At 37.9% G+C, this 25,563-nt stretch overlaps 1 protein-coding gene across 19 annotated transcripts; it reads right to left on the bottom strand.

Annotated features, from left to right (window-relative positions):
• Window positions 1–928: 928 nt before the first annotated feature.
• Window positions 929–24,444, bottom strand: LOC120086166 (geranylgeranyl transferase type-2 subunit beta 1-like). Of its 19 annotated transcripts, none has more exons than XM_039042665.1 (11): window positions 24,290–24,442; window positions 16,005–16,053; window positions 15,607–15,689; window positions 13,077–13,243; window positions 12,757–12,863; window positions 10,018–10,097; window positions 2,356–2,504; window positions 1,932–2,065; window positions 1,742–1,840; window positions 1,553–1,628; window positions 929–1,407 (listed from the first exon to the last, which is right to left on the bottom strand). In XM_039042665.1, exons 3-11 carry the CDS (start codon window positions 15,633–15,635, stop codon window positions 1,301–1,303), a joined length of 948 nt encoding a protein of 315 aa, XP_038898593.1. In that variant the 5' UTR covers window positions 15,636–15,689; window positions 16,005–16,053; window positions 24,290–24,442; the 3' UTR covers window positions 929–1,300. The 19 variants fall into 19 exon arrangements, with proteins under 19 accessions (XP_038898593.1, XP_038898583.1, XP_038898595.1 ...); XM_039042655.1 differs by having other exon boundaries at window positions 13,077–13,227; XM_039042667.1 differs by having other exon boundaries at window positions 15,607–15,681.
• Window positions 24,445–25,563: the final 1,119 nt, after the last annotated feature.

Below are 25,563 nucleotides of genomic sequence, written 5' to 3'. Positions count from 1 at the left end.
ATTTATATTATAAATTTTTTTCTTCAAAGTGCTAAAAAAATATTTTTAGGAGTTGTTAGAATAAATTATCAAAAATAAATAAATAAATAAAATTAAAATTAATAATATATACTTGTCCAAAATTAATAATAAATATGGGTTGATTTGAGTTATTTTAGGTGAACAGATGGATCAACTCAACTCATAAAATTTACGACCCAAACCGTGGATTAGGTTAATCAGATTATCAAATTTTGTGAACACTCTACTTAATATTCCATATTTGTGCAACATGTGGTAACATAAATATATTTTGCAAGATGTGACAATTAATCTATTATAACTTATAAGAAGTAGTGATCCAGAGGTGTAGATTAGGCTATATATTTTCTAGAATTTGTATAAATTTAATTTAATTTTTATGATTAAAATCTATATCACATTTATAAAAAAAATACGTGTTTGTGCTTTATACATTAAATTTGATATCAAGTTTGGGATCGAATGACTTAAGATTACGACTTAAGATTATATTAAACACAAAATATTATAGAGTGAAACCAACCAAAATATCACTAAATTAGGTGTGAAACTCAATAATCAAATAGAAATTTTAAACCATCACAATATTTTATAGGTTTTTCTTTCGAACAAGAGACACGACTTTTCATTGATGAAACGAAAAGAGACTAACGTTCGAGTGATATATATTCCATAAGAAAGTGAATAAGTAAAATAATAATAAAATATAACGATAACACAAAAACAACCCTACGATATAACAAGACCCTGTTAAGCATAGATAAAGGTAGTCCACTTTAGATTTATATCTCGCAGAGAGTAGCCTTCAAATGATTTAGATGAAGAACATCAACTGAGGCATTGAGGTGAGCTGATTCATAAAAATCCATAAAAACTAGATTTATCTTCAAAAGTCTGCATGTTTAAGTAAACCAAAAGAAAGAAAGAGCTATAGATTTATCTTCCAATAAAACTTGATTTGGCAGTAAAAGAATTGAATTGTAGAATTGTATAACATAATAGTTTCACTTAGCCACTTCGGCCACTACCTTGAAATGCAAAAGAAAAGAAAACAAGATGAAATCAATAGGCAGTTTCTAAATCATTGTACTTAATCAAATCCTGCTAGTAACAATACAGCATGATTCACCTTTCTTCATAGGTCTCTAAGACCCATATCAGTCCAAAACTCAAGATCCAAGAGCTAAATTTGACTAGTGATCATCAATGGCTTCCCATCATCAAATAAAGACTATATGGAATTTAACTTACCAGAACTTGGAAAAAAGATAAAGTTCTCTTAGATAGCATGCCTTTTGCCAAGACGAATCCTATTCACGACGTCGACTGGTAAAGCGTATGCTGGATCTATGGCTTTCAACGATGGATATTCAAGAAGTGAAAGTCCTGCAACATTCATTTACGTATAAATTTACATAAGATATTATTCACATTAGCCAACAATAAATATTTTCAAGTTAACAACTATTTGGTTCTCTGCAATGGGAAGACGAGATATAGAAGATTGTCTGCTTAAGATAGTAAGATGAACCTGCTATTCCAAAGTATGTGTGATAGACATCAACAGCATCATCTGGTCTATCTGAAATTCCACCATTTTCGGTATCCTGCACTTCTCCAATTACAAGAACGATGTTATGGAATTTATCTCAGATTAGAAACAATACAATCCCTAATTTACAAGCCATGCTAGGTAATGAAACAATTTGCTTAGAGTAACCTGGCAGTCTAAGATGAACTTGATCAGTTTTTCCTTATTAATCCAGTGGACCCTGTCAATCATGATCAAGCTAGAAAGAACCCACCATGAATAGCAGACCTGAAGCAACGAAACAAAGTCTCTAAGTAGAAGTTCAAAAGCGCAACTAACGGAAACAAACTTAGTAATAATGATCTTATCCCAAACCCACATCAGGGAGTTTTTCAGGGCGACCATTAAGACCTCCAGATTTAACTTGCCGCTCACACAGCCACCATCCAAGAAGATCCTTGTCAATATGGTGAAGAGACCCCGTGAGAGCAAGAGCACCAACACAACAGAAAACTGTATTTACAGCAATGCATTGGCGTTTAGATATTTGCATTGGATTAAAGGACAATGTAAATGATTGTTAGTTGGGCAAACGTCAACAGTATTATGTAAATCAGAAACATATTCTCACCCGAATAGTTTAGTTGCAATTTATTCAATATTGTGAAGTTTATAGACCAAAAGCAAACTCGTGCTATCACCAACACTGATGGCATATTATCCACTATCTCACTTTGTAAATTGATCATTTTTAGGAACAATTTTGGAGTACTTGAAACATAAAGGAAGAAGTGGCTACATACTTTGCCCAGAATGTGACTCTCCACCAGGTGTACATCCAAAACCACCATCCATATTTTTGCAACTAACGATGAAGTTCACGGCCTTCTCAACATTGATTTTATCCAATTGATGTAACAACGATAGGCATAAAATTGCAATATATGAAAATCTGAAAGGAGGAAAAAAGCGAAGCTCATAAATATTCTATGCTGGGTAACTTTGTATCATATATAGTATCATACCAAGCATTGATTCCTTAAAAGAAGATACAATAAAGAAATGGACAGAGAGTCAGAGACTACCTTGAATCAACTTCACCCCAAATATCCCCAGAAAAGGAGCCATCTTCATTTTGAAGGCTGACAACATCTAGTGTAGGGTTAAGTGTAACGATAGATCTTGCCGCTCATGAGAGGGTCAACTACCCTAAAATCTGATACTTTACAAAACTCATCATCTGTAGTGCTTAACCCCAAATGGTGCATTCAATCGGGCAGGAGACTTGAATCGCACTCTTCATCCTTGTCCCTTTGCACTCAAGATTTATGGGAAGTTTTGAAAGACTTGGTGCCTTTGATACCTTTTTTGGTTGTCATACTATGATGGAGAAAGTGGTTTTACACCCTCCTTGAGACAGGATCTTATACTTCGGCAGGCCAATTTTTTGCGTCTTGGGGAATATTTAGCCGGGAAATAAAGGGAATATTTTTTTAAGAGTTGGAAGGCTCTTGGGAAGACGTTGGAGAAATGGTACATTTTCACGCCTCTTTTTAAGTTTATGTTATGAAGCTTTTTTGTTGTTTTTCCTTTTTCCCTGTTCAAAAGACTGAAGCCACGTACTTTTTGATGGCCCGTTTTCTTGAGCCGGTCTCTGTTTTTGTATGGCATTATATACTGCCATTCATCTTAATGGAAGTGATTTTTCTCAAGAAAAAAGATATACAAGGGAGAATCAAGTGCGTCTAATTTTCATTGTTTCTGTAGGTTGAAATGTCGGAATTCCCCCTTCCTAGCCTTGGTTGTTCTGGGTAATAGATGGTTTAGGTAAGGAGAGCATTTTTCAATGGATTGATAGACCACCAATATTATTGCTATATTTCAATAGCAAAGGTGGAGGAACAAAGACAATATGGGAAAGATTGGAAAATGCAAATGTGCTTCATCCAACTGAGGGACCAACTTAGTTAGTTAGAGAATTTGCATTTCGAATAAAGGGGGAGGCGGAGAGTTGTGAGGGTTGTTGAGTATTTTGTGGTAGAAAGGTTGGGCTAAGGCTTTTCTCTCATTTGGGAGAAAGAGCAGTAGAATTTTATTTCCTTTGCATATGTTCTGTTTCAATTCTTCTTGAATTCAATAAAATTCCATTTTCAGTTTGATATTCTATCAAATTGGTATCTGGGATGAATGGCTCAGAAGAGATTTGACGAGAAGCTGGAGTTGTTGGATCAGGAGATTTTCGGACTATGGGTAGAGATGCAGAAACTACCTACTATTGAGGAGAATTTAGCGTCCTTGGCGAAGAGTATTGATCAGTTGGGAATGCAAGCGGAGAAGCACCGGAAGATGTTAATCTTGTATGTGGCGGAATGGCGAAGGGAAAAGCAGTACCTACTAAGTAATGGAGGGATTGAGGAACGAACAAACCGAAGGATCAAATGACAAAACTCCGGATGTGTTGAATAACACGGCCAAGTTGGGAGCAAAAGAGCGGGTGAACGATCGAAGTAAATTTAAGAAGGTCGAAATGCCTGTTTTTAGTGGAAGTGATCTGGACTTGTGGCTATTCAGAGTGGATAGGTATTTTCAGATCCATAAACTAACTGAATCGGAGAAGATGATAGAGGTCGTGATCAGTTTCGATGGGGCTACGCTGGATTGGTATCGCTCCAAAGAAGAACGTGAACCATTCAAGGACCGAAAGGATTTGAAGCAGAGACTCTTAGTTCAATTCCGATCGTTCGGAGGAGGATCGATCTGCAGAAGGTTTCTGGTGACGACAATGGCGGCATATCGGAACTTGTTCGACAAGCTGGTGGCTCCGTTACCACATCTTTCTAATGAGGTTTTGGAGGAGACGTTCATGAATAGGCTTGCGTCGTGGGTCAAAGCAGAGGTTGAGTTTTAGGAACTGGTTGGGTTGGCACAAATGATGAAATTGTCCCAACGAGTTGAAGACCGTGAAAACACGCGAATGGATACGGGTCGGGCAAAGTCATTCGGAGGTAGGATCCAAATCCTGAATAAGTCTAAAATGAACAATGACGTTGCTAATAAAGTAAATAATACCAAAGAAATGAAAGAAGGAGGGAAGACTACTAAATCACTTCCGATGACGACGATTGCGTTGAGAGGGGTAACAGTGGGAGAAAATCGGAGGGAAGGAACGTCTAGATGGCTGACGGACGCTGAGTTTCAAGCTAAAAAGGAGAAAGGGTTATGTTTCAGATATGATGAACGGTATTCGGCTGGACATCGTTGCAAAGGACGTGAACTCGGAGAGTTGAGGTTACTGGTTGTGAATGCGAACGGGGAGGAAATGGAGCTATGCGAGGAGGACGACCTGAAGGAAGAAGTCATAGAGTTGAAAATGTTGACTGTAGAGGAAGTGTCTACAGTGGCAGAACTTTCAATAAACTCGGTAGTTGGATTGACCAATCCTCAAACGATGAAAATCAAAGGAAAAATAAGAGGGGAGTCAATGATTGTGTTGATCGACTACGGAGCAACACATAACTTCATATCCGAGAGGTTGGCAAGGTGATTACTTTGACAATGACAGAAACTTCAAACTATGGAGTGGTCTTGGGGTCTGACTCGGCAGTCAAGGGAAAAGGAATATGTAAGGAAGTGGAGCTCGTGATTGGGGAATGGAGGTTGAGGGACAATTTCCTTCTGTTAGAACTGGGAGGCGTGGATTTATCTTGGGAATGCAGTGGCTACATTCGTTAGGAAAGACAGAGGTGGATTGGCGTAACTTAACCATGACCTTCAATCTGGAACTCGCAAAGTAACTCTCCAAGGAGACCCTAGTCTGACGAAGGTGAGAGTGAGTCTGAAAAGTATGATGAAATCGTGGACAAAAGAGGATCAAGGCTTTTTAATCGAATGTAGAATGATGGATGGAGGAGTATCAATGGCGGAATGGTATGGGATAGAAGAGGACACTATTTCTGAATCACTTCCCACGTTGCTGAATAAGTTTGAGGATGTGTTTGAGTGGCCAGGGGCATTGTCTTCGAGAAGAAGTATTGAGCACCACATTCATTTGGAGGGAACGAATCTGGTAAATGTGAGACCTTACCGATATGCTTACCAACAGAAAGTCGAGATGGAAAAACTTGTAGAAGAGATGTTAAATTCAGGGATCATAAGACCCAGTACAAGCCCATATTCAAGTCCTGTGTTGTTGGTAAGAAAGAAAGATGGGGGCTAGTGGTTCTATGTTGATTATAGGGCCCTCAATAACGTTACTATGCCAGATAAATTTCCTATACCCGTAATAGAAGAATTGTTTGATGAATTAAATGGGGTAAAGTTATTTTCTAAGTTGGATTTGAAGTCAGGGTATCATCAGATCAGAATGTACCCAGGAGATGTGGAGAAAACAACATTTAGAACTCATGAAGAACATTACGAGTTTTTGGTAACGCCCTTTGGATTGACCAATGCTCCTTCCACGTTTCAAGCCTTGATGAACAATATCTTTAAGCCTTACCTTCGACACTTTGTCTTAGTCTTCTTCGATGATATATTGATTTATAGTAAGAACTTGGAAGATCATCTGCAACATCTAGAAGTAGTGCTGTCCATTTTGAGATAAAATGAATTGTATGCACCAACCTTAAAAAATGTCAGTTTGCCAAGGAACGCGTAGAGTACTTGGGGCATATAATCTTGTGTAAGGGAGTGGAAGTGGACCCAGAAAAGGTAAGGGCTATTTTGGAATGGCCAACTCCACAAACCATCAAAGAGATCCATAGATTTCTGAGGTTGTCAGGTTATTAAAGGTTTTGTTCAAAATTATGGAAGCATTGCAGCACTGTTAGCTCAAGTTTTGAAGATGAGGAAGCTCAAGCGACATTTCTCTCATCTGGGAGAAAGAGCAGTAGAATTTTATTTCCTTTGATATGTTTTGTTTCAATAAAATTCCATTTTCAGTTTGGTATTCTATCATGGATGTGTGCCTATAGCTGAAAAAGAAGCTAGGTCCTGTGATTAAATGCTGGTAAGGCTACTGTTTCTAGCTTATAGATAGAAAGAAATCCTAGACCATTCAGCTATAAGTGCGGATTAAGATTTTTGTGATTATACTCCTAAAATCAACTCAAATCAGGGTAGTTTATATTAAAAAAATAAAGAATAGGGAAGAGAAGAACAACAAGGTTACGTGGAAACTCTAATACAGGGAAAAAAACCACGATATAAAGACTTTTCTTATTCTTTAAATTTAATACACTGAATACACAAGGACACACCGTATAAATAGACAGTAGGAAACCCTAGGGGTCTTACACAATTACATAAATGCCCCTAGGTTAATTGTCCTATTTATTTTCAACACTCCCCCTCAAATTGGAGCATAGATATCGACAAGGCCCAACTTGCTTACACAATAATTAAAATTTTGTCTCAATAACCCTTTTGTAAGTACATCAACAACTTGTTGGTTTGAAGGAATATAAGGGATGCATATGTTTCCATTGTCCAACCTCTCCTTAATGTAGTGTCTGTCTATCTCTACGTGTTTAGTTCTGTCATGTTGAACTAGGTTGTTTGCAATACTGATGGCAGCTTTATTATCACAAAACAATTTCATTGGAAGCTCATTATCTTGCTGGAGATCCGATAATACTTTCTTCAACCAGATTTCTTCACAAATCCCTAGACTCATGGTCCGATACTCAACCTCAACACTACTTCTAGCAACAACTCCTTGTTTTTTACTTCTCCAGGTGACTAGATTTCCCCAAACAAATGTACAATACCCAGACATAGATTTTCTATCAACAACAGACCCAGCCCAGTCAGAATCAGTGTAAGCTTCAACATATCGTTTATCGGTTTTCTTGAACATTAGGCCTTCACCAGGAGTTCCTTTGAGATACCAAAGAATACGTTCAACTGCTATCATATGATCCTCACAGGGAGCTTGCATAAACTGACAACACTTACTGCATAAGAAATATCTGGTCTTGTGTGAGACAAGTATATCAACTTCCTAACTAACCGCTTATACCTTTCTTTATTAACAGGAATTCTATCATTCTTATCACCGAGTTTCGCATTGTATTCTACTGGTGTGTCAACAGGTTTACACCCAGTCATATCTGTTTCTTTTAGCAAGTCCAGAGTATATTTTCGTTGAGAAACTGATATATCCTCTTTTGAGTGAGCCACTTCCATTCCCAGAAAGTATCTTAGCTTCCCGAGGTCTTTAATTTCAAACTCTCTGGCCATCTCTATTTTTAGTCTCGTGACCTCTACATCATCATCTCCAGATAAAACAATGTCATCAACTTAGACAATAAGAACAACTATCTTCCCTGATGTTGATCTTTTTATAAAAAGTGCGTGATCGGAATGCCCTTGAACATACCTCTGTACTTTCACAAACGTTGTGAACCTGTCAAACCAGGCCTTTGGAGACTATTTCAATCCGTATAGTGACTTCCTCAATCTATACACCTTATTTTTGAATTGACTCTCGAACCCGGGAGGGGGACTCATATAGACTTCCTCCTCAAGTTCCCCATTCAAAAACGCATCTTTAACATCAAGTTGGTGTAAGGGTCAATCTTTGTTCACAACAACTGACAAAAGCACTCGAATCGTGTTAAGTTTAGCCACAAGTGAAAAAATCTCAGAATAATCTACTCCATAGGTTTGGGTAAAGCCTCTTGCAACGAGTCTAGCCTTGTACCGGTCAATCGTCCAATCTGACTTGTACTTTATAGTAAACACCCATTTACATCCAACTGTAAATGGGTCCTTCACCCATTTACATGTACTTTATAGTAAACACCCATCTGACTTGTACTTTATAGTTAACACCCATTTCCAATTGTCAATCATCCCATCTGACTTGTACTTTATAGTAAACACCCATTTACATCCAACTGTCTTGTGCCCTTCAGGCAAAGTCACCGATTCCCAGGTTCTATTCTTTTCCAGAGCTCTTATTTCTTCCATAACAACAGACCGCCATTCTGGTTTTTTCATTGCAACATTTATGTTATCTGGAACCACCTCAGTGTCCAAGCTAGTAGTAAATGCCTTGAACTCGAATGCTAGATTACTATACGTCATGTAACTATGCATAGGGTATTTAGTACATGAACGAGTACCTTTCCTCAGGGCTATAGGAAGATCGAGTGATGCATCACGTTCTTTCACCTCTCCAGGCTCCTCACCATGATTGACTATCTGTGTATCAGAAACTTCAGTAGTATCTTCCACATCAGAATTAGCAAGGATCATTTCATCCTCTGCAGTTTCTCCTTCTATCACTCTTTTAGTATTACTGCTTCCTTCCCCCTTGTCTTGCCTGCCTTCATCAGTCTCCATGCATATATCAACATCATTAGGAATATACGTACCTGGACCTGATGGCGGGTCTGACTCTTGTACTGGAGTCGGCAATTCTGGTTCAACAAGCAACACTGCTTCCTTCCTGAGATTCTTCCTGTAGTAAGTTTTCCAAGGAACTCGATTGGTAGGAAGGACCAGACTATCATGCTTAGGACTAGGGTTAAGAAGATGACTAACAGGGAAAAATGACTGATCATCCATGGAGACATAGTATTTTCGAGATGACGGGTGATAGCACTTATATCCACATTGATGAAGTAAATATCCAACAAAGACACACTTCTGAGCACGAGGAGTAAATTTCGTGCGGTTTGGACCATGGGAGTGACAAAAGCAACACAACCAAAAACCCGAAGAGAAACATCAGAAATCAATCGAGTAGTAGGAAAGGACTCTTTAAACAATTCTAAAGGAGTATGAAGATTAAGAATACGAGAGGGCATCCGATTAATGAGATGAGCAGCAGTGAGAACTGCATCTCCCCAGAGGTACGACGGAGGAGTGGTGTATAACATAAGAGGCCGAGCTACTTCAACCAGATGCCGATTTTTACGCTCAGCTACTCCATTTTATTGCGGAGTGTAAGCACACGAGCTCTGGTGGACAATACCTTTAGAAACAAGAAACTCTTTGATGGAGGCATTAAAAAATTCTCGTCCATTATCACTTCTTAAAATCTCAATCTTTGTTTTAAATTGAGTTTCGACAGTTGTGTTAAACTGTTGGAAAATAGAGGACACTTCAGATTTATCAGTAAGAAGGAAAATCCAGGTGAGACGGGTGTGATCATTTATAAATGTGACAAACCACTGTTTTCCAGTGGAAGTAGTAACCGGTGAGGGACCCTATACATCACTATGAACAAGAGAAAACGGACTCGAGGGTTTGTAAGGCTTAGAACGGAAAGAAACACGATGTTGCTTGGCACGAATACACACATCACAATTAAAAGAAGAAGTACTATACGAAATAAATGAGGAAATAAATACTTCATATATTGAAAAATTGGATGTCTTAAGCGAAAATGTTATAACAGAACATCATGTTCAGAAACAGAAAAATTTAAAGACATAAACCCAGATTGGTGATCATTCCTAGAGGAAGCTTCGTCAGAAAGGAAGTATAGTCCCCTATCGTGCCGGGCAGTGCTAATCGTCAACCCCGATTTCAGATCCTGAAACAAAACGGAATCTGGTGAGAAAATCGCCTTACACTTCAAATCTCTTGTTATTTTACTGAAAGATAACAAATTATACGATATTTAGGCACATGTAAGGTATCACATAGGATTAAACCATTAAACGGAGAGATATTGCCTTTTTCCCGCAACAGGGGCAAAAGACCCGTCTGCAATTCGAATACGCTCATTACCAGCACTTGGATTATATGACATAAATAACTCTGAGGAACTTGTAAGGTGATCAGTAGCCCCTGAATCCACAATCCATGGTTTTTTACCATTTATACTAATCAGGCCAAAAGAAGGGAAATTACCTGATTGTGCAATTGCACTCACCCCAACCGTACTCGAGCTGTGTTTACTGTCACCAGAAGATTGCTTCTGAGTTTGTTCATCTACTGAATCACTTATCAGGGCACTACTAGTATTAGATTTGTCATGAGACTATTGTCGCCTGCTATTTGGGGGCTTTCCGTGTAATTTCCAATATTGATCCTTTATATGCCAAAACTTCTTACAATGTTCACAAACAGGTGGAGGTTTTTTATCACCATCAGTACCGGACGGCTTGGCGACGAAGGCGGCTGCATTAGTAGTAGAAATGGTATTATTCATGGCACACGACCGATCCTCTTCCAGCTGTATTTTAGAACAGACTTCTCTAAGTGAAGGAGTCGGGCGCTGGCCCAATATCTGACTACGGACACCATCAAACTTTGGGTTTAATTAAGCCAAAAACACATAAACACGATCTGCTTCCTCAATCTTCAAATATTGGGCCTCATCCTATGGACAATTCCAGACAATCTCTGTACACAAGTCCATCTCTTGCCACAGCATTAACAGTTTGTTAAAATAAGAAATAACATCCATGGACCCTTGTTTGCATTCATGGACCTATCTGTGGAGTGTATATAGTTGAGAGGCATTCTATCTTTTAGAATATAGATCTTGCACTGCCTCCCAGATATCCTTGGTTGTTGCAGCATATAGTAGTGGTCTTCCTATCTGGGGTTCCATACTACTCACCAAAACAAACCGTAACAATGAATCTTCTCCTTTCCAAATTCGTTCTTGTGGATTACCTGGGGCCGGCTTTGGAATTTCCCCTGTCAAATATCCAAACTTGTGACATCCTTCCAAGGCCATTCGAATTGATTGGGACCAGGAGAAATAATTCTGGCCATTTAATTTTTCCCCTACGATAAATCCTGCAAAATTACCCATCGAACCAGATAAGTAGGAAACATTAGGCACAATAGGTAATGAGTTTACCGGATTTTTTGAATAAACCAATTGAGGATTTGCACCGAACATCGTATCCAAATCAGAAATCTGTTGTTGTAGGTAAGCCAACCATTGTCTCACATTGTCTGGATAACGAGTTGAACTACATGTGGTTGGAACAGGTGCTGGTTGCTCGGGCTGTTCAAGACCTCGACTGTTGAACGTGGAAGGACCATCGGGTCGGGTTGTGAAGGAAGAAGTATTGGCTGAAATAGGATCGGCTGGCGCAAAAAATCGGGCTGTGGAAGAACTATCGGGTCGGGCAAAGACCCTCGAGTCAGAGTTGAAATAAAAAAAACGGGTCTGGGTCTGCCTTGGTTCAACCCAGAACGGCCCGGTTTGCTCCAGATCGGTACCAACCCTGTTCAGATCGGACCGATAAACCTGCTCTTCGCGTCCGATGCCGCCGATTCTGCCTTGATTGAGATAGCTCTGATCAAAGGTCATCTGTTCTTCGTGGCCAGCCTGCTCTTTGCGTCCAAGGTTGCCGATTCTGCCCTGATCGTGATGGCTCCGATCATAGGTCGTTTGTTCTTCACGGCTAGCTCCAGCTCCGATCGTGACCGGATACTCCACTCGCTGGTCAATTCTTCTCAGACCGTTGTTCGTCTGCTCTTCTCGACCTTCTCTGATCGCAACCGCACGATCCACCTGCGATTCTCGAGTTTGGCTCGTTTCTGCGTGGAGAGACCCGATCGGCTGATGGCGACTTTCCGATGATTGCAACTGGACAGCAGAAATGAACTACGGTAGTGCATCCTGAAAACATTCTTTTATAGCTGCTCGGATCACCGTTTTCATGTCAAAACTCGAAGACCCATCAGCAGAAGAAGATTGGGGTTGATTCTCTTCCATAACGGATAGGGTTTCGTCACCGCGCTCTGATACCATGTTAAAAAATAAAGAATAGGGAAGAGAAGAATAACAAGGTTACGTGGAAACCCTAGTACAGGGAGAAAAACCACAATATAAAGACTTTTCTTATTCTTTAAATTTGATACACCGAATACACAGGGAAACCCTAGGAGTCTTACACAATTACATAAATACCCCTATGTTAATAGCCCTATTTTTAACCGTTTGTTTTGAACTCTTAAAGGTTAGATTATAGACATTCTTTTTACCTTTTTATTATATCAATGAAAAAGTGATTTTTTCTTTCTATAGAAAATCAATGTCAAAAGATCCAAAACAATAAGCTCTCGACAACTATTTTAATAAGTGAATGTTGATGAGGAATATACAATTAGAAATTCTGTTACCCAAAGTGGCTCCAATGCCTATCAGGGATTCATGTAAGAAAGCAAAAACTAAACGTCCAATCAAAAGGGAAGAACGAACATTTTTAAAGGATACAATTTGTCACCTTATCAACATCTAAAACATCCAGCTTGTCAAAAAGTGCTAAAACTTGCACAGCACTAAGGGTGTAAAGTATGTGTGGATCATGTCCAACATTGCCAGCAAAACCACCTGCACAATGAAGTATCACTTTTCTGCCTTAGTTATCAACGACTCAATGCCCATATAACACCGAGTAATTACAATGAGTCAGATAAGAATCAGGTAAAAAATCCCCAAATTGATGCCTGGGAGAGTGTAATTGAATAGCAACTTTGTTCAGCATATGCCCATAAGCACAAACTAAAACCGTAATTTTTTATTTTTTATTTTTTGAGAACTGACCTGACTCGTGTTGGCATGACATTACCCATGAAACAACCTCATCAACATCCACAGTGTTGAGCTTTCCAAGGATATCCAGTGCAGTCAGCCCCCAGTATGCACCATTCATCCTTAGATGTTCCATCACCACAGATTGAAAATCATCCTTTCTCTGTGCACAAAACGACCTAAGATGCGGTACATAGAATAAACAGATAGAAATGTACTTTAAAAGCACATAGAAGAAAAAAGTTATAGAAATGAGGAACTAAGGCCACGTTTAGGAGTAATTTTGAAATAACTCAAAAATATATTTTTAATCCTTCAAAATCAATTCTACTCGTACAAAAATTACGTTTTAAAGCGCAAAATCAAATACTAAGGGGTGTTTGGGGTAGGGTGGAATAGTGAGGAGTAAGGAGTTATGAAGTCTAGGAAGTTGTGAAGTCCTAGGACCCAGTGTAAGAGGAAGCCTTGTCTCATTTTCAGTTTGCGGATGATGCAATGTTGTTATGTTCCGGAATGAGGACTCCTTTTTGATCCTCAACCATATTGTGGGGTTTTTCGAAGCCATGTTTGATCTAAAAATCAATGGGAGCAAGTGCCAAATTTTAGGTATTAATTGCGATCAGGATAAGCTTAAGAGATGGGCAGATATCATTGGTTGCGAGGTTGGTTCCTTTCCCTTTTCTTACCTTGGCTTTCCTTGGGGGGGGGGGGGGGTAACCCGAAGGCTATCTCGTTTTGGGATCCCATTTCTGAGAAGATTTGTAAGAGGCTTGCCACATGAAAGAAAAGTTTCTTCTTCAGAGCAGGTAGACTTACTTTGATCAAGTTTTTGTTGAGTGGCACTCCCCTTTATTACTTCCCTCTGTTTCGTGCTCCGAGCAGGATTTGCAAGAATCTTGAGAAGTATATGAGAGATTTTCTTTGGGAGGGAGTGGAAGACGGAAAGGGTTCTCATCTTGTTAGTTGGGAGGTGGTTAGGCGCCCTTGTGAACCAAAGAGGGCTGGAGATTGGTGATTTAAGGCTTTGCAAGAAAACACTGTTGGCTAAGTGGCTTTGTCATTTTTCCCTTGAACCTGAATCTTTATGGCATAGAATCATTATGAGTAAGCATGGTACCCATCCTTTTGATTGGGTGGCTAAAGGGATTAAAGGCACACACAGAATCTTCAGAAAGATATTGCGCTTGAGCTTTCCTCTCTCTTCTCTGATCCATTGTATTGTGGGGGATGGCAGGGGTATGTACTTATGGAAGATTGGTGGGTGAGGGATAGTCCCCTTTGCTATGTGTTTCCCTGTCTCTATCATCAGTCTTCCTTTAAAACTCGTACCATCTTTGATTTGTTGGTTAGGTCAGGAAGCTCTGTATCTTTTTCTTTTGGGTTCTGTTGTCATATATCCAATAGGGAAACAATGGAGATGACCTATCTTCTGTCTTTGTTGGAAGAGTGCAATTTCAGGGAGGGAAGAAGGGATGTTCGTGTCTGGAGCCTCGATCCTTTGGAAGGCTTCTCTTACAAATCTTTCTTTAGTTGGTTATTGAATCCCACCCCTAGTAAAGTGTCGGTCTTTGATGTGGTTTGGAGGATTAAGATCCCTAAGAAAGTTAAGTTCTTTATCTAGCAAGTGTTGTTGTGCCAAGGAACACTATAAATAGGCTTGTTACGAAGAGGACTTCATTAATGGGTCCTTTTTGCTTTGTTCTGTGTCGGAAGGCGGAGGAAGACCTGGAACACATTCTGTGGGGCTGCTCATACGTGAGAACTATGTGGAGTTATTTCCTGCAGGAGTTTGAGATGCTGATAACTAGCCAGAAGGATATTTATACGACGATTGGGGAATTCCTCCTCCATCCGCCTTTCATAGAGAAATATCGTTTTTGTGGTTTGCTGGTGTGTGTGTGGAGTTATTTCCTGCAGGAGTTTGAGATGCTGATAACTAGCCAGAAGGATATTTATACGACGATTGGGGAATTCCTCCTCCATCTGCCTTTCATAGAGAAAGATCGTTTTTGTGGTTTGCTGGTGTGTGTGTTGTTGTGTGGGATATTTAAGGGGGAATGAAACAATAGAGTGTTCAGGGATAGGAATAGGGACCTTAGTGAGGTTTGGTCCCTCGTGAGGTTTCGTGTTTCTTTGTGGGCTTTGATATTGAAGCTTTTTTGTAATTACTCTCTAGGACACATTTTACTTAGTTGGAAGCCCTTTCTATAGTAAGGTTGTTTTGTGGGCTAGGTTTTCTTGTACACCCTTGTATTCTTTTATCTTTTTCTCAATGAAAGTTGTTTTTATTAAAAAAAAAAAAAAAAAACGTGCACTTTTAAACGCAATTTTCATACTATTGAAATTGATTTTTAATGATTAAAAGTATTTTTGGAGCGATTTTAAAAATGACAAAAGTGATTTTTACTATTTAAAATCACTCCAAAACATGTCATAAATGAATTTAAATGATTAAAAACATATTCTGAAGTAATTTTGGTCATTTTGAAATCCCTCCCAAACATGCCCTAAAATGCATAAGATCCATAAATGGAAAACACACCTTTTCAACGGATAATATGTATCTAACATGCTTCTCAGTTGCCAGTTCCCCCATCTGTCAAGTCCCGCTCCTGGGCTGATTAGCTGATTATTTCATGGAAATCGATGCTAATAAAGTATAACATAACGATTACTGAAATTTTGTAAGGATCAACGAATGGTCACTATACAGAATCTCACGGACAACAAGAAAACAATTATTGGGCAACAACTAACATAATATGTGCTACTTAAGCAAGAAGGAATTCAACTGAAACCTTCAACTTAGTTGGCTACGAAAGTACTAACCTGTTAAAAAAAATTTTGAGAAATAACGACAACAGGAAAATTATAATCTCAGTAACAAAGTGATAAATTTCAAGCATTAATGATATCGAATGGAAGAACAAATTTGAAAACCTGGTCGGAGCTGCAAAACCGAAACACGGGAGAGAACGAGCGAATGCGACTGCGCGAATCAGATTGTATGTCAAATGATCCTTTTTTTAATGTAATAAAATATATGCAATGCTTTTTTTTCTCAACTTCTTTAAAATAAACATGTTTTTAGACTTTAAAATATCATTTTAGATAAATAATAATAATAAATAATCTATATATCACTGACACTGATAGATGTTTATCGCGATAGATATTGACATTTTGTGACATTTTGCTATATTTATAAATAAATTAACTCATTTTCGTTTATTTGAAAACAACCCTCATTGAAATCTAATTTGGATAAACAAGCTTTATAATTGATTAAATTAAGATATTTAGGCCTGATTTGGTTTCTTATCTGTTTTTGTTTTTTTATTTAAAAAAACAAGGGATACAATAAAAATACCAAAAATTTGTTTGGTAGTTAAAAAAGAAAATAGATTTCGAAAACGAAACAAAAATTTTATGTAAAATTGGAAAACAATAAAACAATGTTTTCTTGTTTCTTAACCAATATCCAAAAAATTGAAAACATGAGATCATCAATTTAGGGAAAATCATTCCGTCAAATTCCGTAATTTTTTTCAACTCACCAAAAGGCATTCCATTATCACCTCACCATTTAGATATATGAAGAAGAAAGGTGGAACAATCTTTGATTTTTTCTCTTGTCAATTAAGAATTTTCAGATGTATTTTCTTTCCTGAAAAAGATATCCTTCCTTTTGCTTCTTGGACTATAACGAATTACAACTTTTATTATTACGTCATATTTTTTCTACATTAGTTACTCAATTAATATATTCATTATCTATTACTATATTAAAATGGCAACAAGGGATAATCTTTTCTCTTTATTTTGCCCCTCATTTTACCCCTAACCTTTATTTAAGGACATGTATGTATTTTCCCTCCAACAAACACGACTTTTCAAGTATATCTCTTTTGTAAAACAAAGTAACCATATCTGAAAAAAGATTTTCCTCTTCTTTATGTTGGAAATAGATCTTTCTTTTTTCTACAAAGGAAAATGAATAATTCTCTTCTCCGCGTCGGAAAAAGATCTTCCTCCTCTACAAAGGCAAATGAATAATTCTTCGAATGGAAGTCTATCGTGTAGGACACATTGAAAAATGTATCATCAGAAAGGTGTGTTATCTTTCTCTTTTCTAGATTTGTCCAACGTCTCTCTTTAATCACTTGAATTTTTTTTCAAAAGATTTAACGGCAACAACATATTGAAATAAAGGAAAGAAGAAGAAGAAGTCAAGGTTTACGTGAAAAACCCTAAATCAGGGAGAAAAAACCATGATAGAAGAATTCTTATTAATTTCATACACAAGAATCACCACAAACCCAACATATAAATAGACTAAGGCAAATCCTAATACAGTAGAGAGATATAAAACAACTACTTAAATGCCCTTAGGGCAAATACAACTATTTTTAACACTCTCCCTCAAGTTGGGGCATAGATGTCGATAAGACCCAACTTGCTAATACACTTATTGAAGCTTTGCCTTAGTAACCTTTTAGTGAGAATGTCAACAACTTGTTGACTCGACAGAATGTAGGGAATGCAAATACTGCCACTATTCAGTTTTTCTTTAATGAAGTGTCTATCGATCTCCACATGTTTAGTCCTATCATGTTGCACAGGGTTGTTAGCTATACTTATAGCTGTCTTGTCTTATTATCACAATAGAGTTTCATAGAGCGTCATTGTCTTGGTGAAGATCAGACAAAACCTTCTTCAACCATATTTCTTCACATATTCCCAAACTCACAGCCCTGTATTCTGCCTTTGTACCGCTCCTAACAACCACACCTTGTTTCTTACTCCGCTAAGTCACAAGATTACCCCACACAAAAGTACAATACCCTGAAGTTGATTTTCTGTCAGTAACAATTTCTGCCCAATCAGAGTCAGTGTAAGACTCAATGCGTCTTTTGTCATACTTCCTGAACATTAGGCCTTTCCCTGGAGTAGATTTCAAATACCTCAAAATTCGAGTAACAGCCTCCATAGGTTTTTCGTTAGGTGCTTGCATAAATTGACTAACCATACTGACAGCATACTAGCATAGGTTATATCTGATCTAGTATGAGATAAGTAAATCAACTTTCCTACCAGACGCTTGTACCTCTCTTTATCAACAGGAATTCTGTCAAGAGAGTCTCCTAGCTTAGCGTTGACCTCAATAGGGATATCAACCGGTTTACATCTAGTCATCCCTATTTTTCTCAACAAATCAATGGTGTATTTTCGTTGAGAAACAGATATTCCTTCTTTCAATCTTGCCACCTCCATTCCAAGAAAATACCTCAAACTCCCGACATCCTTGACCTCAAATTCACCTGCCATTTTTTGTTTTAGTCTGGTAATCTCAGCAGCATCATCACCTGACAGAAGGATATTATCAACATACACAATTAGAACAGCCATCTTCCCTGATACAGACTTCTTCGTGAACAAGGTATGATCTGAGTGCCCCTGAACAAACCCTTGGGACTTAAAAAAGGTGGTGAATCTATCAAACCAAGCTCTCAGAGACTGTTTCAAACCATATAGGGATTTCTTGAGTTTACAAACCTGATGATCAAATTGAGCTTCAAACCCATGAAGAGGAATCATATAGACCTCTTCCTCTAACTCACCATTCAATAATGCATTTTTCACATCAAGTTGATGAAGGGGCCAATGTTTATTAACGGCTACTGAGAGAATAACCCGAATTATGTTCAGTTTCGCCACTGGAGAGAAAGTTTCCGAGTAATCGATCCCATATGTCTGAGTAAACCATTTAGCAACCAATCTGGCTCTATATCTATCAAGCGTTCCGTCAGACTTATACTTAACAGTGAACACCCATTTGCACCCAATAGTTTTATGCCTTATAGGAAGGATTACACGGTCCTACGTCTTATTTGTCTCAAGAGCTTTTATCTCTTCCATAACTGTTGCCTTCCATTCAGGAATTTTCATGGCCATATGCACATTGGTTGGTATTACTACGGTATCCAGGTTCGTAGTGAAGGCTCTAAACCCAGAAGACAAATTACCGTAAGAGAGAAAACTATGCATGGAATACTTGGTACGACCTGGTCACTTTCTGTAGAGCAATGGGTATATCAAGGGTGGCATCGTACTCTCCTGCTTTACCTGACCTCTCATTAGTAAGAGAATGGTGGTCACACTTGCTTACACACGACAAGTCCTCATCCTCCTGAACTTCTCCTAACGACTCATTACTTCCTGTAGTCTTGTCATTGTCTGGAACAGTCTTATCAATTTCATCACTTTCAATCACGTCACCCTCAACACACTTACCAGTATTATCAGGAAGAGAGGCATCTTGAACTTGAGCTGGTGCTGGTGGTGACGGGAAATTAGCAGTCAATTTTACTCGACAACTAAAATCCTTTGGACGCGGTATGCGATGCATGTTCTTAAGGTATGCGTTGATAGTCATGCATCGATGGTCATGCGTTAGAATGAATATGTGTTAATAAATGTATGCGATGACCATGCATCCTGTCACAAGTTTTCTTGCGTTCACGCCAAGTATAACGCGCACACAGGGACTTGTAGCTATTTGTAAGCGGTAATGTGCATGCGGCGGTTTAAATAAACGAATGGAAGAGAGGTTGCTAAGTTAACCCTACTCCTACTCCTATCTAACAGACAACGCAATGAGAATATGCATGAGAGGTAGAGACACGACAACACTTGACATGAATAAATGAATGAGCAAAGAGATAAAATGCGGAGATGATTTCATTGCAACCCTTAAGAGTGACCGCAAGGGCAACCTTCATATGATCATGTAACACACATACAATAGTAAGCGAATGCTATGGCTTCTAATGCTGAACGCATGTGATATATGCGATAAGTCTATAGGACCTACACATAAGCCTCTATTCTTATTTATGCGATGACAAAGTGACACACATAAATAAGGCGACCGCATAATATCATACCTATTCCTAGGGTGTATGCGATGCAAGTTATCAAACGGAGCTTATCTCTAAGTTCCCCGTTCTTGCCTATACGTTCCAATCCGCTCTCTCGAGTCTTAGATTTAGGTTTTAGGCTACTCTCCCAAGTATGTCTAAATTATGAATGATGCGCTTATAGGACAAGGTAATCGCATGAACTTGGCTGACCTAAGATTATTCCTATCTCTAGTGAACAATGCATACATTGTTTAATGCGACCAACCACTTACCCTCTCGGGTAGTTAGTTGTTGTTGACTTTACTCATAGACAAGCAATGTGTTAGCCTATAGACAAGCGTTGCCGCAGCTTCACACTAAGCAAATAAGATTACTCATACACTTACGCAACGCACACCTCTCGGTAGGTTGCTACATGCTTCATATCCCTAATCCACATGACTAAGTATGCGATACCCAAGCAATCTCACTAAGTTTTGCAATGAAAGTAAAGATGCTAAGCAAAGAAGATGGAGATGGAGTCGAAGGAAACAGAGAAATGCATTGAAAACAAATTGTATTAATTCCTTAATCACAAATGTCATACAATACAATATAAGAAAAGAAAGGAAAATGAAATGACCGGCTGGAAGCAAAGACTTGCTCCCAGCGGATGTGCGTCAAGGCTGCCGATGGTGCCATGGATGGGCGGTGAAGCTGACTCTCGAGATCTAGCTCCGATTGAAAGCTCTGGTCGTCACTCGGAATGCATGAAGGAGGTGAAGAACTCTCAAACTTCTTCTCACGCATTTGTCTGGATCACAAGGATCCGTCCTAGGCGAACCTCAGGCGAAAACCTTGGATAACTTGAATTTCTGCTCATCGGCTTCTATTTATAGAGCTTGGATCGCCGACATCATTATGGACTATTTTGATTCTAACATTCGGTGCGTTAATCCTTTTCTGAACCTCTGCTGCTAACAGCGTGATAGGTGAAATGTCAACATCAGCTTTTGATTTTCTCAAGGTAGATGCATTGATGCGTTCATTCCACCAACCTTGCGTTGATCCCATTAGTATGCGTTATCGCGTAGCTGCATTCATTCAATGACCGCATTCACTTAATACCGCAACTCTATACGATGACCGCAATCGCTTGACGAGCGCAACTCCCATGCGATGGATGCATACGACTGATTACCGCAACATCCATGCATTGATCGACGCGTTCGCCTTTGCGATGGAGTGTTTCTCCGCATGCGGTGGTCCGGTTTCCGCGTTTGCGTCCATTTCCTGTTTTAGCTACAAAAATAGAACATTAAACACATAATAACACAAAATAACGGGTTAGTTGAGGTTCAACATGCTGATCGACGCAAGCTCACTTTCTTATGAATTCCTAGCACAATTGTCGCATATTTTGCTTAACAACCTTCATAATTTTAAGTAAAATGCCTAAGATGACATGCATTTCTGCATGTCATTAGATGATTCCGATTCATGGACAGTACCCGGTGGAGCAACAAGAGGCTTTATTTCCTTTCTAAGATTCTTCTTGTTGCATGTTATCCAAGGCACTTCATTAGTAGGAAGGACTGTATTATTTGAATCCAAGATAGGCTCAGGAAGAAAATCCATAGGAAGAGAATATATGGACAAGTTAGTCTCTTCACGAGTATTCTCTCCCTGAAGAGAACTAACGGGAAAAAAGGTTTATCCTCAAGGAATATTACATCTATAGAGACAAAGTACTTTCTTGAGGATGGGTGGAAACATTTATAACCTCGCTGGTGAAGGGAATACCCGATAAAGACACATTTTTTAGCCCAATGAGTAAATTTAGTTTGGTGATGACCATGACTATGGACAAACACAATACATCCAAACATCCGAAGAGGAGCGTCAGGAATTAGACTCGTGGATAGGTAAGATTTGAAACATTCAAAAGGTGTTTAGAATTGGACAACACGGGAGAGGATTCAATTAATGAGATGGGTTGTAGTCAGAACAACATCTCTCCATAAATATGATAGAGATGTAGGGAACATGAGGGACCAAACAACTTCAATGAGGTGACGATTTTTTCGCTTAGCCACCACATTCTGTTGAGGTGTATAAGCACACGAGTTTTGATGGATAATACCTTTAGAATTCAGGAACTCACAAAGGGTGTTATTAACGAACTCCCAACCATTGTCACTCTGAAGAATGGTAATCTTGGTGTTAAACTGGGTTTCTACTTTAGCATAAAACTGTTGGAAAACAAATGTCATTTCCGACTTGTCAATGAGAAGAAACACCATTGTAAGACGAGTGTGATCATCGATAAAGGTTACAAACCAACGCTTGCCAGTCAAAATAGTGATGTTTGAAGGACCCCAAACATCACTATGGACCAAATGAAATGGCTGGGACAATTTGTAAGGTTGAGAAGGGAAGGTAACCTTGTGTTGTTTTGCTCGTATACACACATCACGAAACAAAGAAGAAACATCCACACTATGAAACAAATGGGGAAATAGATGCTTCATATATTGAAAGTTTAGATGACCAACACAAAAATGCCATAACAAATAATCTTTTTCAAAAGTTGAAAATGAAGATAACAAACTAGTCCTAGAAGAACTCGTGTCGAGTTGTATGTACTAAAACTCGCAATTTGTAAAGTTAAAACATTTTCCATTATCAACAAAGATGTTATTTGACAATTTATTCAATAAAGTTGTTAAATATGTAAATTGCACTTAAAAAGACTAAATCCAATAAACTAAGATCCATGGCTATTACATGAATGCTTGAACTTTATGTAGAGACATAAAGATGGATCAAGTTCGAGTAAATAGCCAAAACGGTCTATAGTATATAAATAAGGTTGGGTACCTTATTCTGATAAGCATATCGGATGCGGCCCACTCTGTAGTTGTTACAATTTGTTGTAAGGTGCTACAAACGAAGTGATTCTGATTCGTTCATGTATTGACATGAAAAGCAAGGGCATCCTATGCAATGAGTTTGCATAAAATCGGACCAAAAAATAAGTCACTTTTACTTTAAGATTGTTTACTGTTTAAGACTGACTATTTCGAATAGATGACCTAGGTAACTCAACCTTAATCCTGAGCTAACTGTGAACTCCTGTTTATTCGGGATTATCTTTAGATTTGCATAGATGAGAGTTGGTTCACATTTTGAGTTGATTCTAAGGAATTATCATTTTCAGACGGCTCGATGTGATTTTGGTTGACTGGATAAGGAGATGTCCTACTTTTTTCCAGTGACAAAGAGTGTGCCCTTCTAATCTTTGGCATGTCGATGATTAAAACTTGTGCAAGAAAAAAAGAATGTCAACACAATGCAGAAGAAGATACAAAATCCAACTGATATACAAAAACTTCATCAGATTTTTAAACCAAGGTTTATCTAATGATGAATAGCTTTATGTTCTAAATTCTAGAGATCCTTTCAACAAGCATTAATAGCCCCATGATGTGTTGACTCAAACCTATTCAACATGACTAGCTGATAAGAATAGGCTATAAACCACAACACGACTTTGATGCTCTAGACTACATTAAATCCTTCTTTTTTCAATTTCAATATCCACGAGTGTCCGAGCCATGAACCCGTCGACCTTACAATATTTGAGTGTCAAGGAAACCTATAGTATATTTAGGCAGGTGGCCACCATGGATTGAACCAATGGCCTCTTAGTCCTTTATCAAGGTCATGCCTCCTATTTACCACTAAGTCAATCCACTAAATCCTAAGAACAACAAATTCACGGAAAAGCAAAATACTTTCTTAGTATTGTAAAATGCGTATATAAGATCAAATTCATCGCTCATAAGGATCGATAGATTTTCTCGATCATCATTTACTTGGATAAGAGATTTTTTATTCCTAATTCTGAATCTCCCGCTATTGTACAACAACTTAAAAGTGGTTGCAGAACAAGATATAAGATATATAAAAACAAGGATTTTCGCGATTCAAAAGAAGATTTCAAAGCATTAATACACAAACCAATTTTCACTAAAACCACATACCTAAACATAATTTACACCAACACTTGAATAAGAATATGTTTAACCTGACTTTCAGATTCTAAACCGTGAGTGATCAAGACAAAAAAAATCAGAAATTGATATCGATTAGCTATAACATCGAGATACCCAGAAAAGAAAAAGGAGAGAAAAATTCATGGCAGGTTCATTCTAATCCGTGAACATGAAATTGAGAAAAACTAAAGAAAGGGATAATTAAGAAAGACGAAAAATCGTAATCTAAATTGCGATCGGGTCAATCTAAGATTGCAGTGCTTACCGGTACCCTTATCGTCGATTGGGGAAGAAGAATTCAAAGAAGATGAATGGTGTTAGAAACGAAGAAACGAGAGAAATTGAGCCGCTGGAGCTTGATCGAAGAGTCCGGAAACATAAATTGCAAACAAAGATTGGCCGTCTCCTTTTTAATTCTAATAATCCTGACGTAAATTATAATTATTTATATAAATGTAACTTTTATTTTCTCTTTTGAAATATAATATAAATGTATCTTCTTTTTAAAACAAAAAAAAAAAAAAAAAAAAAAAAAAAACAACAACAACAACAAAACAAAAGTATGTTTATTTTTCTAATAGCTATAGTATAATAAGTTCAAAAAAAAGAATCTATAACCTAATAATTTAGAAAATATCTATGATATATTTTCTAATCTTAAAAAAATATTGTATTATATAACAATTAGAAAAATATTGTAGTATAATAATTTACAAAACAAAACAAAACAAAGATATGATATAACCTAATAATTTGGATTATTTCTAAAAAGCTTAAGTATTGTATTATATTTTTGGATTATTTCTGAAAAGCTTAAGTATTGTATTATATTTTTGGATTATTTCTAAAAAGCTTAAGTATTGTATTATCTTCATTTATTTATTATTATTTTAGTTTTACATGTGGGATACGAATATTTTTTGAAGGTATATATCTAAACCATTTCTAAAAAGTTTCTTCGTAAGGAGGTTAAAGGCACACACCGGAATCCTTAGAAAGATATTGCGCTTGAGCTTCCATCTCTCTTTTTTGGTCCATTGTGTTGTGGGGATGGGAGGGATACGTACTTCTGGAATATCAGTTTGCTATATATCTAAACCATTTCTAAAAAGTTTCTTCATAAGGGAGTTAAAGTCCACATCAAACCTTTGCTATATGTTTCCTCGTCTCTATCATCTGTCTTCCTTTAAAAATCGTACCATCTTTGATTTGTTGGTCAGGTCGGGAAGTTCTATGTCTTTTTCTTTTGGGTTATGTCGTCATTTATCCAATAGGGAAACGATGGAGATGACCTTTCTTCTGCCTTTGTTGGAAGAGTACAATTTTAGGGAGGGGAGAAGGGATGTTCATATTTGGAGTCTCGATTCTTTGGAAGGCTTCTCTTGCAAATTTTTCTTTACTTGGTTATTGAATCTCACCCCTACTAAAGAGTTTGTCTTTGATGTGGTTTGGAGGATTAAGATCCCTAAGAAAGTTAAGTTCTTTACCTGGCAAGTGTTGGTGGGCTAAATTATTGCGAAAACGACAATTAAAGAACAC

Source organism: Benincasa hispida, chromosome 9, assembly GCF_009727055.1.
Source record: "Benincasa hispida cultivar B227 chromosome 9, ASM972705v1, whole genome shotgun sequence".
NCBI classification, from domain to species: domain Eukaryota; kingdom Viridiplantae; phylum Streptophyta; class Magnoliopsida; order Cucurbitales; family Cucurbitaceae; genus Benincasa; species Benincasa hispida.
Note: the sequence above shows the minus strand (reverse complement) of the source record. Positions and strands in the feature narration are given on the sequence as shown.